The sequence below is a fragment of the Talpa europaea genome (assembly GCF_964194135.1).
Source record: "Talpa europaea genome assembly, chromosome: 13".
Taxonomy (NCBI): domain Eukaryota; kingdom Metazoa; phylum Chordata; class Mammalia; order Eulipotyphla; family Talpidae; genus Talpa; species Talpa europaea.
Genome location: NC_140080.1, coordinates 84,441,091 through 84,457,870, shown reverse-complemented (window position 1 = coordinate 84,457,870; position 16,780 = coordinate 84,441,091). Strand labels below are relative to the sequence as shown.

Here is a 16,780-nt window from a genome sequence, read left to right as displayed (position 1 = left end):
AAAAATTTCTGGCACTGGAATCAATCTCAAAGATTTAGGATTACCATTTGAAATGCACACTATTCCCTAATATTTGGGAAAAAAAATAATATGACTAAAAATATCAATGATTCCTCCTAAGTCAAGCAGAATGTCTCTGGTTTGCTCCTTTCCAACCCCATGGGTTTTGTCTAGAGAATTATTTTAGGAATTATTTATTGACTGCCCATCCTCTTTGCATTAAAATCTTAACAAATAACACTAAGTAATAATTGAGCCCCTCCACAATTTATATTCTTGCTTTCACAGCCTGATTCCCCTTGTTGTATTATGAATACAATGCCCTGGTCTCCTCATGCTATTCTAATAGTTGTTCCTTTCTGATGCTTGCATGTGTATTTTTTTTTAAAGATTTATTTATTTATGCATAACAAGAGCTGCGGCAAGGGCCAGAGGTATTGGAGGGTGAGAGGACCCACCAGAGACAGAGCGGGGAGCAGAACAGGCAGATGAATCAAAAACACTGCTGAGGGGAGCAGTGGGTGAGACAGGAGAGGTCTGCCGTGCCATGTGGGTATCTCTCCTCCTGGTGGGGATTGAACCGGTGCTGCAGAGGGTGAGGACAGCTTCACAGTGCTGTGCTCAACCACCTGCGCTGCCAGGGGAGGCCCATTGCTGTGTATTTTTGGAAAGAGTGCTCCATTCATGTGGAAGACTCTGGAATGGTAACTGATGACCCACTAGGCCAAAGTTCAAACATCATTTCTTTTGTGGAATCTCCCCTTTCCATGCTCTGATTTCAATTTGCTCAAAATTTCATTTTTTTTTTCATGTTGTTACTTCAGGGCTACTTAAAATAATAGTTTTTCTTCTGCATTATAATCCTCTCAACAATATAGACTGTATTCCCTGTACCTTTAACACCAAGTCCCAATCTCAGGACTTAACAATTAAAAATGAACTTATTTGGAAACTCATACTTAGCATTTGGTATAAAGGACAGACACTGCCCCTGGTTGGTCTTGTTCTTAAATAATTTTCCCCACAGTTTAATTTCTCTGGTAAATGCATAAATAGAAGGTAACATAGATATTGCCCCAAATGCCACTTTTTAAAAAAATATTTATTTATTTATTTATTTGTTTGTTTGTTTGTTTGTTTGTTTGTTTATACAAGCACTGGGTACAGTCAGAAGCATGGGAGGGTGAGAGAATTCACCAGAGCCAGAGCGGAGAACAGGACAGACTGACGAGGTACACTGCTGATGGGAGCAGCGGGCAGCAGGAGAGGTCTGCGCGCTCGAGGCCCGGTACCTTGATTTTAATGAGGAAGGACTGCACGTGGAGTCCAGCCTTTGACATGGCACCCCTGGAGGGGACAGTCCAGTATCTCCCAATGTCTAATGCCTGAGAATATATTGGCTCCTGCTCTTTTCCAAGATCTAATTGTTTCAGAGGTCCTTCCAGATTTTCTGTTTGGCTTAACTAGATTTCATGAACTTGCGGGTTGCTCTTATCTTTATCATGAGCAACTTCAGGACAAGTGAGTAACAACACAGCCTTGCACGATTTTATGTTATTGCAGAATTTTAAGCAAAACCTAGAGTTATTTCATTCACTTCATTTCCTTCTCACAGTTATAAAATCTGCAGACACTTGTGAATTACTTCTTGCTTCTCATCATCACCCAGGGATCTCAGCCATATGCTATTTACACCTTTGGTCCAGATCATTATCTGTTTTGACAATAATTCTTCCTACTAAACACATTTCTAAAAGTTAATATATTTTTGTCAGCAATGGGTCTTACTATTGGTGTTCCTATAAGGATAGGCAGTTGATGAGAAATCAAGAGGGTGCACTTAGTAAGTCAGATGTTGGGGTACATTTTATGTTCATGAAAGAAGAAAAGAGATGGATTTGTTGGTGTAAGGAGAAAATTACCACTCCTCTTTAACTCAGGGAAGACCAAATGCCTCAGTGATTTACAGTCAGTTCCTTTCCTTTCCACTAAGAGCAAGGCCCTTATTCTACCCACATAGTACATAGTTCACTCAACTTGTCTTCTCTTCCTAAGAAGCTGTGAACACTGTCATCTAGAATTTTAGGACAAGAATCAATATATGTAAATACTCAGAAGAAAAGGATGTTAAAATTCAATCAGACAAACTAGAAAAATGTAAAAATATTCACAGTGAACTCTCTGAGCTAATATAGGAACCGAAAATAAATATTAGAACTTCAATGCCATGGAAAAATTCAAATAGAAAGAGAAATTCAACTTACCCAAAGAGTTTTATTGTTATAATTTTTAAATATTTGGAAATGTGTGATACAGTTTACCCTCAAATATAATAGAATATCATGAAATCAGTGAAAAAGCATATGAAATCCTATATTCTTCAGATGTTGAATTATAAATGTCAACTAAACTGCATATCTGTTAAAGTTATAAAATCAACAGGTATTTTTCCAGAGTAAATATGACTGGTAAAAGTTACAGTGAATTGCATTTGAATTAATTCCAATTGTAACAGGGGTTTCCGTTCTTTTATCCTATTTCCGAAGGTGAACTTGAACATGCTGAAGTATCTTCCCAGATCTAGCCGAGGTTATTAGGGCAAACATTCATAGGACTACAGCTAATTTCTCTCCCCAAAAGTAAATGCCAACTGTGATTGTTGATCAAAAACACACTTATTTGGGACTGAGTACAATGCATGCATGTCTGCCTTTACCTAAATGTATGGAAAAGAAGGCTGATATTCAAATTTCCTGAGTTAATCCTCAGATTAAAACCAGACAACCTAGTCCCCTAGAGACTCATATTCTTTTCTAGAGTAGGCAGAATATTAGATATAAAATTACAAAAAACTATCATATAAAATATTTTATGTAGCATAAAGTGTGATTCAGACAGGATAGTGTACCTATGTCCCAATACCCACGGAGCCTGGGAACCAGCATTATCAACTGTCAAAAGCAGCCATTGGAGGCCAGACTCTCCTCACATACCTGCTTCATATGTGGTGGCATGTGCCGTCATGCTCCACGTGCTGGATCTTCTGTTTTTTGTTACCATGACCGAGAACTCATACATTGTGTTTGGTTTGAGGCCCGTTGCAGTGTAACTCAGAGATGTTGTATCTTCTGACTATATGAGCAGGAAATAAAGAGAAAAAAATCAACTCTGTCAACTTGGTAAATCAAGACGTAAAAAAAAAAAAAAAAAAAACTATCAAATAAGTTAGTACAAAAGGAGTCCATTTCCAAATAGCAGAGAGCTAGGACACAGAACTGTCTCTACTTTTTTTATGTCAACCAGTTTACATTGGCTGATTGTACATCCAACACATGATCGATAAAAATCAGGAGTTATGTTGTTCAACAGCTAGCTGGTAAATTATCCCAAGTGAGGCGATAACTGCAGTAAAAAGACAAATTCCACTTCCTTCTGTCAATTCCACTTTTAAAGTTACCTGCACAGACTTTAACTTAATTCTATCTATAGTAATCAATATCTTTTCCTAAGATGTATTAATGCTATGTTTTTTTAAATGGATGATCTAGAGCATTTTCCACTAGTAATAAACTTAATTTTTAGAATTCTACTGTTTATCATGTTTGAAAAAAACCTTTAATGTAGAAACTTTTAAAGATCCCCAAATACATTGGGCTATTATAAATAAATTGGATGAAAGCAAAATTATATTATGTGGTTTTCTTTCTTTGTGCACATTTAATGTTAAAAACTCTTTTAAGATGGTAAGTAGAACAGCTGATCAGGAAAGATAGAACAAATGGGGTAAATATTAAAAAGATTACATCAGTGTTAGTATCACATGTCTTCTGAATCCATTCTTTGTCCTTTAAGCAGATTAAGGATTTTTTGTAGAAATTAAATTATCTCCTTATTGCTTAATCAAAAGGTACATATGGTAATTGAGTAGTTACAGATTAATCTCCCAAATTAATGTGTATGTTCCATACAATCCAGAAAATTTAAGAATATTTATGTCTCTTAAAAATATCAATTTATATTTGGTATTTGAATTTTGATCTTTTTCCAAACTTAAATATTTACTTTTACTTTTATATTTATTGCATTTGTTACATAGTTATGTCTAGAAAACCAAGGAAAGATCTTTTTTCCCCCACCTATATCGATCACTTTCCTTATTACTCTAGTGTGGTACATCTTTTTTATTCTACTATGAATCCCTCATAGGTTATAGCTATGAAAATTCTACATTTCATTACAAAACCAAATAAATATTTAACTGCACTAATAACATTTCGATGATGTGCTCATCCATCCTATTAAAGTGACGACCTCGTAAACTTCTATCAGAAGCTCTTCTTAAAAATAGCTGTAAAAAATGTGTGCCCCAGTTAAGTGTAGAACTACTTTGTATACACAGAAAGATGGAAATCCATCAAATAAGATGAAAAATGGGCAGCTGTACCTTATACACTGATACATAACTTCCAATCTTACCTTCTTTTACAATCACAGATACCTCTAAGTCTTAGAAATGAGACAATGAGATATATTTCATTGAGGAGGCAAGTCTCACACCTTGATAAAACTAGTCTTTCTGAATGTAGAGGTCACTGGCATTTGGATGGTCACTTTGAGTCACTATCCAAGCTTCTGTTTTAGAATGTCACACTTGACTTCTACAAATCCCATGATTCACTGAGTTTTCTCATAGCTTCATGAAGGTTACAGCTCATTGTTAATCATTAAGTCTAGAAATACTATGGGAAAATTATAGCCAGTTATATTTGTGAGTGTAAAATACCCAGATACTACCTCTCTGTGCCTTAGTTTCTCATCTCTAGAAAACCTAACAATAGCATTGACCTCACAGTGTGAACTAAGTGTCTATAGTGTCTGCCTCAGACTAAGCATTAAATGTTAGGTATAATATTTCATGCACAGTCTAATGTGACATATCATTTTAAGCTTGCATTAAATTCCCTGTGGGTTGTGGCACCTTGAGAGGTAAGACAGTCTTGCATGCCTTTGCATCTTCTTTGACCCTATGCTATAGCAAGTAAGGACCACAGAATAGTTGATGAATGTATTCTGAATGGAAATCACATATAGTGTCAGGTGTTTAATCACCTTACTAGAATAAAATTATAGAAAACTCCCTATTTGATCAGGGAAGTCAATACAGAGTCGATCAAAATATAAACATCTGAATTATGGCTTGATTTAGATCTAATGAAGTAGAAGATACTCCTGTGGGAAGCGTCTTGGATAATACCATCAGATCCTCTGAGTTCCAGCTATAGTTTAGTGAGGAATCTTTGCCCAGCTATATAACCTACCTGTGCCTTCATAAAGAAAACTGCATATATATATACTGATCTATGGAGACTTTTACTCATTCTTTTTACAGCAGGTGTAAGTATCGCAATCACACAGATGAGAAAAAATGAGGCCGAACAAGATAAATGACACGACAGGGCAGACTCAGGTGGTCAAGGGCTCCATGTATTTATTTCCCCTCCTCTGGCTTGTGTATGCTCTGCCAACATTACAAAGCTGTAGTGGGACATGAGTGAAGGAATAGAGAGACCAGTGGTTTCAAAAGTTCAAAATGCATAATGTGTGTGTGTGTGGAGGAGGGTGGAATGTTAGTAATTAAAGCCTTCAATCAGGGAAAGTGATGGGAGAAAAACAGTTAAAAGTATTTTTTCTATTCCCAAACTTCAGTCCATGAAAAGTCCAGTCATTCCTTTTAGAGGATAGTTTTTGTGTTGGGTCTCACTTTATAGGCATCCTTTGTGAGAGTCAATAATTCTGTCTGTCATATTAACTATTCAACTGAAATAATTTGCCTCAAGAAATTTAGAACTCAAACCATTCTGCAGAGAATAATCATTGTCCTTCAGAACATTTCACATACTGGCAAAGGACCCAGGGCCATTCTATGAAATGAATGTATCTACAAAGTACAACAATTATGAACATAAAAAATTTAAAGTGGTCTTTTAAAAGTAAACTTAAAATTGGTCCATCTGTATATAAAGAGAACTTGTTTTCTTTTGAATGCTCTGATATGCTTCGTTGTTTGTCTTATCTTATAATGCTATTTTTATTTATGGTTCTGCTGAGTCTTAAATCGAATACTGGTAGGAGATGGATAGGGTACTTACAACCTATCTTATATCGATGATATTATTTGGACTTGCCTGGAGAGTTTTCCCAAATATCTGAACTGGCAGGGCAGCAGTACAAAAGAAAACTGTGTTTTCAATGGTTTCAACTGAAAACTGATTTATGATGAAATGTGAATTTCATGCCACTTAAAAGTTGAAAGGGACAAAGCAGATGCAGCATGGCTAGAGTTAAAGAGGCTGAAGTACAAAATTATGGATGGGATTTTGTTTAATCACCAGGGTCTTTAGAATCAGAAATTCTCAAAGGGTACTTTCATTCCCCCAACTCACCACTGGCTTGAGGATGGATTTAGAGAGATGGTAGTATGGTGGAAAGAACCTCAGATAAAGTGCAGGATATCCAATTCTCCCTGAAAGCTACCCTAGCAGAGGGTAAAGAGAAAGGATGTAAGGGGGATAGGGAAAGGCTGGAGAGAGAGGATAGTGCTATTTGGTTCCCTGGTTGTCTGGTGACATTCACACACCTATTTTCCAAAGCTGCCTTCTTTGTCCTAAGTCATCATCTTATCAAGCATTGTATTATCTCATTTGAATAACTTAGAGTTCTTTGAAATATGCCGATGGAGTTGCATATATAAATCATCCCAAACTTACACGTAATATCTTAAGGAACAACAATTAAACCATATTTAATAGCCTCTTTGATCTAGTGCAGTTTAAGGTAGGTAGTAGGTGCTTGATAAGTCACTTGTTAATCTTGTTTTGGGTTGCACTGGTGTATTGCTTTTGTGTACTAACACTGTGGCAGGCTTAGAGGTAACAAATTGCCTATTTATTAGCGTTACTAAGACAGGCTGTTAAGATTTGAAAGTGACAAAGAGGGCCTCAAGATTAGTATCCCTAAAGATGTCTTAGGGGACCTGGGATCGCTCAGTCTTGAGTCCACAGAACTGGAATGAGAGCTGGTCTAATTGACAGTAGTTAAAGGGAAATATGAATCGTGGTCTCTCTGCTACATGAGGGTGTCTCAAGGCTAGATAAGCATGTCGATGTCAATGGCTTACGGAGGTGATTAAAACTATATTCAAATTATGTATTCCCAGCCATATTCTCTCTATGATAGTAGGTTTCTAACATTAATAGGGTTGCCTTGGATGTCAATCTAGATTCTAAACAAAAAGAATACCAAAATCTATCCAGAAAAATGAATGTGGAGAGTCCTGCTACTTTCAAAGGGAAAGACATTCCCTTGTACAGAATCCTATTATTGACACGAACGCAGAATCTGGTGGAATTCAAATAATATTTTGCAGCTCCTGATGCTTTTCTACCTTGCCTAAGAATTGTTTCCTAAGACACAATTACTCCTGTGCTAATTTTAGATACTGAGCGATTAAAAATGCTTTGTTTTTCCATTTAGTGTCACTGCAGCAAAATGACTCATGACAGCCCAGGAAGCATTTAAAGCACTGTATTAAACAAATGACAGTTCATTTTCAATGCCATACTATCCACGAGCACTTCACCTTGTATTTCGCATTTGCAGAAAAGCTGGTCCTCCACCGGACAGTGTAAAGTCGCACTTCAGACGTTTTTTGGTTCTTAGGGACAGAGTTGTCTGCCCAGCTGACCCTCACAGCATCGTGGGTAAGAGCCACAGCCTGTACACCTACTGGTGGGAGCATGGGGGTGGAGACATCTGGGACAGAGGTGGGGAAATCATCAAGCAAAGGATAATAATCAACTGGGTCAGTGGGGTCTGGGTTAAAAAAACCCGCCAAATGAAACAAACAAATAAATACATAAAGAAAAGTTAAAAAAATAAACATCAGTGGCAACACATCACAATGAGTTAAATGCATGGCAATAATGATGAAAGGGAACATGAGAAGAACAGAAAAAAATACAATTAATTCAATCGGAAAACTCATTAGAAACAGTGTTGCTACATTATAGAAATAACTATTTGTTATGATTTACTCATTGCTTTAGAGTGGTTTTATCAAGCTGTCACTTGAATATGCCTTTGCAAAGACTATTTCTTCCTAGAATGTTGCACATTGCTTCTTAAAAGAGCTAGCATAGAATCGATCCGTCTCGTCACTATATAGATAACAAGATTAAAAGGGGTGTCTGGTTGATTCACTCCTGCAAAGAAAATAAATGCTTAACTAATATCTTTGGTTTCATGTTTGCTTTTCTCCTTCTCTAACCTAATTTGTTTTCTCTAATGCTTTCAATATTAGTTTATATCTGCATAAATACGGTTTAGGCAAAACAAACAAATGGTAAAGACCAAAGGACTTGAGATCTGCCGCATTCTGTGTAAGCTGATGTTGCACAAAGCCAGTTGACCAAGTCCAAGCGCTTCAACCACATATGTGAAAATGAGGTTTCAGGTAGTACTTGGTATGGCAGGTTTCTTAGAAAAATTGTAGAAGTATCCACTTTCCCCACATTCTCACAGAGTAATTGGCTACATTTTTAGTCTTTTAAGGCATTCTGAAATTATACATTCTTTGTTCTAAAATTTCAAGTCTGGTGGAAAGAGTTTATTCTACTGGATGGAGAGACAGAAGGATCTACCTACAGACTGGGGTGTCTCACATGCTTTGATGCATCACACAATCAGAATCCGTACAAGGATGTGAGTTTTCACAAAATCTCTAGGAAAAACTTTATGCTGGGATATCAGAGGTACTTATTTTGAGGCTACAGTCAGAGTTCCATTTTGAGCCCTACATTTTATATTTAAAATTTATATTTAAAAAAAAATTACTTTTACATCATGTGTTAGATACTCTCACCAGCCAAAAAATGACATAAGCTCTCTGGCTGGGCCTGTGATGATAGTTGGGGAGGGGAAACCTGCTAGATGTGGAGTATCTGAAGCCGTGTACACACATTTATATTTCTAAACAGCCTGGCTCCAAGCGCAGCAGCTGCTGGCTGGTTTTGATGATTGCTTCACTTTGTCCACTGCATTTCAAATGCCTATCCCCTACTCATCACTCTGTTTTCCAATGAATTATTTATTAGTTTACTGGGCCGTGGTCTTTGGAGCAAAATACAAAACCCCAAAACAAAAACAGAACAAAAGGAAACGGGGCGGGGGTAGGAGGAAGAAAAATGTGTGTTTAAAATTTAATGACAGAGCCAAGCTTTCCCTATTTCCTTTGATGTGACTTTTTATTAAGGTTCCTTTATACCCAAATGGATTTATGAAATGATGAAGGGGTTGCTGAAGATGCTGTAGCCTCCAGGAAGGTCCCTATCACCATCAGGTGGCTACTGAGCTGCCTCACTTTGCTCAGCTGCCTTTCTTTCTTTTTTTTTTTAATTTAAATATTTATTTATTTACGCATACAAGAGCTGAGGTGCAGGTCAGAGATGAGGGGGGTGAGAGGATTCACCAGAGACAGAGTGGGGAGCAGAACAGGCTGATGTACTGAAATGCACTGCTGAGGGGAGCAGCGGGCGAGCCACTAGGGAGGCCCCTCTCAGCTGACTTTCTAAGATGGTTCTACAAATAGAAGCACAGCTCAAAATTAGACTCTTCTTTGGACCTACCTAGATTAATGAGTTTCTTGCTTCTTTGCTTAATCCAGTTTTGTTGGTATACCTGTACCACCTCTACAGCCTCTCACAGGTGTAAAGTTTTGAAAAGCAGTTATTCTGCTTCGAGAAATGGTGATAGTCCATTCAACTATTTCTGGATTCTAGAAAGATTTTCATGACTCATTGAGTTTCTTGGAGCCTCAGTTCCAGAATACATCCCTCAAATTCTAAGTCATGATGTCTTTGGGTATTTGCCTATGGACTTATGTCATGTCTACCCTTGGCCAAGTTTTTCTTGCCTATTTTAGGGAACATTTTATTTTTTCCAGGCATGGTTTGTCCTTCCGTTTGCTACCTCCTTTGGAGCTGTGCTAATACAGCAGCCACTAGTTCCATAGACAATTTAAAGTTAATTAAATAAAATGAAAAATGCTGCTTCTGTTATATTGGCCAATTTCAAGTTCTCAATGGCCACAGAGGCTTAGTGCCAGCCCCACTGGAGATAGGGATGCAGAGCATTTCCAACAAACCAGAATTTCCTAGTGGACAGCACGGTTCTCAGTGCAAATATTTTACATCTATTGCTAATTAGCTCTTTCTCCCAGCCAGAAACAGTTTGAATAGTTGAATTTAAAATGTTTTGTTGCTGAACAACTAATTTTCAGGGTTTTTTTTCCCTTTTTCTTCTCCTGGGTACCTTATGTTATTGATTTTCAGTGATTATATTCAAAAAGGTAAATACATGCATATATGCATACAAAGTATAGCCTCAAAACCTTTGCTAAAAAGCGAAGCCTATTCAATTCCTACTAGATGCTTTGGTAAGAGCCCCTGAATTTTCAGTTCAACAAGCTTTTAAAAGTATAACACAATTTTACATCTGGATTGTACGTCAATTAGACATTGACCACACAGATGAAAAGAAACAAATTTAAATCACACATCTCAGTATTCCCCTGCCCTCTTCCCTGACCCAGGATCAAAACGCCATGTTCTTGCAACAGTGAGAAAATAAAAGACTTTACAGCAAAAGTAAAACTACTAAGCTGCCCATTTGACCTGGGAAAACTTGCAGCAGCTCCATACTGATAGTCTCAGGTTGAGATGAGGCTCCAGAGCACAGCAACACACATAAACACGTGCACGTAGGGAGCACCATGGCCTGGCAACTACTGCAGCCTGCTGCACTGGTTGCCTGACTTGGTATTTACTTTACACGGGCCTCTACCATGATAGCTCACGGGAGTACTTCACAGACACTCCAAGACAGAGAATGTCTTCTTTGTGACACTTTGACACATTTATTGATAGAGCTTCTCCTTCAATTTTATTTATTTGTCCTTTGTTTTCCATATGTTTGTCATAACGTGTACACATACTATAAAAAAATAAAACCATGTCTGCCATAACTAGGGAAAGTGTACACTTTTCCTTTGGAGAGGCCTTCACTCATTCATTCCTCTCCCACCTCTTACTGGTTATTCTTCAATGTGCAGATTCCTCACATTATTTCTAATTTTTGATGTAATTTCATTTCCTAGCGTCATTAGGGTTAGTGATGTCTGGAAAGACACTGTCTTGTGGAGAGCTGGTGTTTTAAACACCACCCAGGGAAGGCCCATGCTTAGAATTAAAATGGCTACAAACAACAAGGGGAAGAGGTTGCGGCTGCCTCAGTGGTTCTTTCTAAACAACTTACTTTCAATTTCTCTGAACTCCACTATTTATGCTACTGTTTTCTGCTTAAAATTGATTTTTTCCTGGTCCCTTAAGAGGCTATTGTTACTACTCTTTAGCTTTGTTAAAAATATGGGAGTTTGGGCCTCCCTGGTAGCGCAGCGGTTGAGCGCTGGGTTGCGAAGCTGCCCGCAGCCTCTGCGGTGCCGGTTCGATCCCCGGCTGCTCCCCGGCCACCAGAGGGGGGTCCCACAGGGCACGCAGACCTCTCCTGCCGCCCGCTGCTCCCCTCAGCAGTGTCCTTGGGTCCTTCTGCCTGCTCTGCTCCCCGCTCTGGCTCTGGTGAATTCTCTCACCCTCCCGCGCTTCTGACTGTACCCAGTGCTTGTATAAATAAATAAATAAATCTAAAAAAATACATTAAAAAAATATATTGGAGTTTTAAAAGACTGGCTATGGTATAATTTGTGTGACCTAATCAGCTGCTCAGTGTCTTTTATCATCGGCAAGAAAGAGGCAACTGAAAATGGAAATGAGAGAAGCACTGGGACAGCAAAGTGGCCCACAGCTCTCAACATATCCAGGTACTGGACAACAAGAGTAAGGGAAGTGAAAATCCCAGACATGCATCTCCCATGTTATCTCATTGCTTTTGTCCTGGACTTCCATTTGCCCTTTTGTTCTAAATTTAGGGATAACACCTTTCATAGAGAATATTCTCTAAGCTTGTACTGCTTATTTATCCTTTTTGGGAGTCATGAATTCTTTTGATAATACAATGAAAATGATATATACTCGCTATAGATCAATGAGTTTATTGGCATGTACCCCAAATTTTGCATATCCCTTCAGACAGGAGACTTCGGAGTGACAACTTTTCTTTACAAGAAAATCTGTTCAAAATCAATAAAGGGATAGTATGCTCTGGTTGTCACATAACAACCATGGATTTACTTAACAAATGAACTGTATACTCTCAAAATAAACTATGAATGGCATATGGGTTTGGAGAACTCATTGCACCATGTTCACACAGAATCCCACTGTTAAGTTCATGTTCATATAGTGCTACCTGTCAGCATCCAGTAATTCTCCATGGTCTTTGGTGGGAACAACAACATCCTGCTTTTAGATCCTTCATTCTCATGAAGGTCATATTAGCTGATATGTTAAAGGAGGGCTGTGGATTGCAGCAGGTTTTGAAAGGGGGCAGGATCAGAGCATCCATTAGTGAGCTGTCCTGATTTCAGACATCAGGCTATTCACAGTGGTGATCTTACTTTCTAGTGACTCTGACCAGCCTTGTCAGAGGTGTTACTTATTCTATTTTTGAGTAAATAAACTTGCTTACAATAAGTCTCCATAAATGGCTTGGAACTGACTTACTCATCATTCCCTAAATTCTTTGAACCCCTTTTCTCTCATGTGTGGTCTTTACAGCTGCCTAGACTTGGTCAACCCCTTGAAGCAGTCAGACATATTTTTAAGTCCAAAGGCCCTGGGCACAGTTGGAGTGAGCTGGAGGTCCAGTTTAGGAAGAAGTCTCCTGCATGACTCAGTCCATCCAAACCAGCCCCAGGAGTTCAGTTCATCCTTGTTATATTAGCCTGAAGGACCCTCTGCAGAGAAGCAAGTGCCCATTTGGGTATTCAGCAGCCCTTGTGCAGAAAACCTTTATCCTACCGATATTGCACTGGCTAATAAGATAGGATGATCAGGGTATGAAGAGTGGAAAGAGGGTATTAAAATATGAAGCTACTGAAAGAGAGAGATGAGAGATCCATATTCTCTAAGTTCATCTACCAATTAAGATCGAATTCCTCTCACTTTGGGTTTTGAAAACCAAAAATCAATCAACTGATCAATTGTGTATGTACATGCCGTGTGCACACATAGCTCAGTATATGATTACATGCATTATCTTTATTTAATTTGTGTTTTGTTTTGCCCTAGATTTTTTTTTTTTTACCATAACTCAAGCACTGACTACCTTGTCACAGAGGATTAACTGTTTCAGCTTACCTGTTATAGATCTGGTGGTGGCACTCTCATATAGAGGAACTCCTTCTCCTGCATTGTTAAAAGCTTTTAGGGAGATTACATAATGGGAACTTGACTCTGGAGAAAAACAGAAAGAATATGAACATGCTATTTACTTAATGTGTTAAAATACTCAGGGTAAACATTTTTTTTGAAATCAAATTTAACATAATCTATTAAGTAAATTGTTCTTTAAAAACAAGCATGCTTGGTTCTGGGAAGAAGGTGGTAAGATAGTTTTTTGATATTCCTGAATATCCACATAAAAAGAGAATGAATGACTAGCAAGAATACCCAAAACATTTGGACATTTACAACAAAAGAAGACGATGAGCAGACTCTTATGCCCAGTACAGGTGGATGTGGACTAGTCATCAATAACCTTGGTGCCTACATGTTATCAGCATCTGTGTAAGTAAATCCATAGGGAAGCAGTGAATTTGGAAACAGCATAATTCTACAATAACCTTAGGTAATTCTTATATGCCCTGGCGGACCAATTTGACAACAGTGAATATAAATATTCAAAACTAGCATGCAAAGTCTCTTTCCTGGACAGCCTTATATTGGGGACAAACTACTAAGAAAACATTCAAAATTTGAGCAAGACAGAAACAATAGAGAACAATTTAAGAGAAAGTCCAGATAAAAATAGGAGAACAGTCATAAAAACTTAAGAATATAAGTAAGCATATAAGTTGATTAAAAGGTAACCTATTTGATAGGAGGTAACTTCACATATTATATAATTTAAAAGGATTTAACATCCAAGATATATATAAAAACTCATTCAATATAACAACAACAACAACAAAAAGCCAAACAACCCAATTAATTAGTGTCAGTGGATATGAACCAACATCTCATCAAGGAGACCCAGAAGGTCAATATGTACAAATACATGGAAAAAATGTTCACTGTTGCTTTTAATAAAGGAAATGAAGGTCAAAACGACAATGAGGTAGCATCTCACATTTGTGAGAATGACACACATCAAAAAGACCCCTGACATTGTGTTGCAGAGGTTTTGAGAAAGAAGAAACCTACTCTGTTAGTGGGAATGTAAACTGGTATACCTGTTTTGGAATTTGGTCTCTAGGTTTACCTTAAAAAACTAAAAATGCAAATACCATATGACCCAGCAATTCTACTTTTGGTATTTATCAGAAGAATATAAAACCATCAACTCAAAAAATGATATGCTTCAGAATATTGATAGCGGGACTATTTACAACAGTTACGGCATGAAAACAACCTAAGGGCTACAGAGAGAGTATTGGATTAAGAAGATGTGGTATATGCACACAATGGAATACTACTCAGCCATTAGGAAAGAGGAAATGTTGCCTTTTAAAGTAAAAGGAAAGGTACAAGAGGGCATTATTCATAGTAAAGCAGGTCTGAATGACACAAGCAAATACTGGATATATGCATGGTGGACAATTAGACAAAACAAACATTTATGAAAACCTCACACCATCAGTCAGTAACTGGACCTTCTCCGTGTACCTCTCCCCAGCAGGTTACAATGAATTGCATCCTTTTGTTTGGATTTGTGGTGATGGGTAACCATACCCAAAACCAATGAGAGAGGTTCTGAATTGGTCAGTAATTTTATTTTATTTTATTGAACCTTTTGCCTGGTACATGAACTGAAAGAATACATGACTTATATGGGGAAAGTTAGATTATTATCAGACTTTTTGATGACCAATATTTTATGCTAGAAGAAACTGGAGTAATTTATTTGAGACTTTTAAGGTACGAAAATGTGATTCCAGGATTTTTAGAGCCAACAAAAGCGAACTTTAAGTAATAAAGAGCATATCTAAACTGTTACCAGCTTGCCAGCAACCAGGGCATATTGTTATATTGTTTCCCTCACCATGAGAACTACAAGAAAATGAGCTTTAAAATTCAAAATGACCAGGGGAGATATCAACCTAATTCCTAAGTGCTGAGCAAATAAAATACACTAAAACTAAGTGAGGGTTAGAAGGGAGAGATTTTACTTTGTGATGTCTACATGTTCTTATAGATGTATGAAATCATAAGACAAAAATTAAGAGAGGATAGTGATAGAATAGGCAAAAATAAATGTTTCAATAATTATTATTAACCATAGTATTATTCTGAAACTAATACAATATAGCAAAATGCAAGTGAATAAACATGAGAAGTTTAAATTCTTTCATCCCATATGTTTTGAGGGCCAGAATTTTGGTGTGGATGAAAGGACACCCAAGTAAAATAGAAGTAGTTAAACATCTTGTGAAAAATGAGCTTAAATTCAAAAGGTGCTTAATCTCTGTTCTAGTTCTGTCAATAATATCTAGAAACAATGATCCAACAACAGCAAGCATCCCTAGCCCAAACAGGGATTTTGAACAAATATTTCACTTTGCAAGAAACAGGGCCTCAGTAAAGATTGTGGTCTGAGGCAGGAATCAACAATTGAATGTGAAACATCTTGACACAAGGTACCAGTGAAGACTAATAGGATCAAATCCAATGGATTCAGGAAGCAACCTAAAGAGATTTCTACAGACCAAAGATGAGAACAATGTGACTTTCAACAAAAATAAGAGTTTTAATGCATTGCAACCCAACAAATATGAATGCATGAATTCATAAATATATTTTAAGGAAAAGGATAGTAAAAGTTGGTCACTTCTGATGTTGACAGAGAACCAAATTACTATTTTGAAGACTGGGTAAAGTATCAAATATGTATCACTTTTCTCTCAAATCAGCTTTATCACTGTGTAACCAACAGTGTATGTGGGACAGCATCTCCTTATAATATTGTTCCAACTAACTGATAAAAACCAAATGATAGAATTCAGATATTACTGTTTTTCAGTCACAGTGAACAAATAGTTTGGGGCATTAAGAATGCAAGGCTGCTAAGATAAAAATAGAGACATGGAGACCTTATCTACCTCCTGATGGAAGAACATAATTCCTTCTACAGTCTCACCAGAGGGATTGAACCTATTTAGTCTGATCAAACTTAAGGAGCCAGATGCCAATGGGCAGGAGATAGAGCAAGGGAGCATTTCAACCCCAAGTGATGATAATTCATTAAGCTTGACATGAACTGTATCTCAGTTCTATTTCACAATGAAAAAAAAAAACATTTGAAAATGAGTGACTATCTATGACAGTGTTCTTTGAAGTGATTAGATGGATTTTTTTATGTGACCTAAATATTAGTGTTAAAGGCACTGACATTTCAAATCACAATGACAAAAGAGGCACAAGAAGGATAAAATGAAATTGTATGTAACATAATCACAGGGCTTCTTTTTTAGTGAATTGCTTCCCCTACATGAGGGCGTGTTTAAGTATATGTAAAATTATATTGACATGTTAGTTATTAATAAGAAAAT

At 37.3% G+C, this 16,780-nt stretch overlaps 1 protein-coding gene across 1 annotated transcript in view; it reads right to left on the bottom strand.

Annotated features, from left to right (window-relative positions):
• The window catches only part of DCC (DCC netrin 1 receptor), a gene marked incomplete at both ends in the record, with an annotated part of 1,034,810 nt that overhangs the window by 104,877 nt on the left and 913,153 nt on the right, over nt 1-16,780 (bottom strand). Inside the window, 3 exons of the mRNA XM_084252763.1 lie at nt 2,994-3,132; nt 7,640-7,872; nt 13,371-13,466. Of these exons, the coding sequence (XP_084108889.1) occupies nt 2,994-3,132; nt 7,640-7,872; nt 13,371-13,466 (468 nt within the window). The remainder of the gene's footprint in view (nt 1-2,993; nt 3,133-7,639; nt 7,873-13,370; nt 13,467-16,780) is intronic.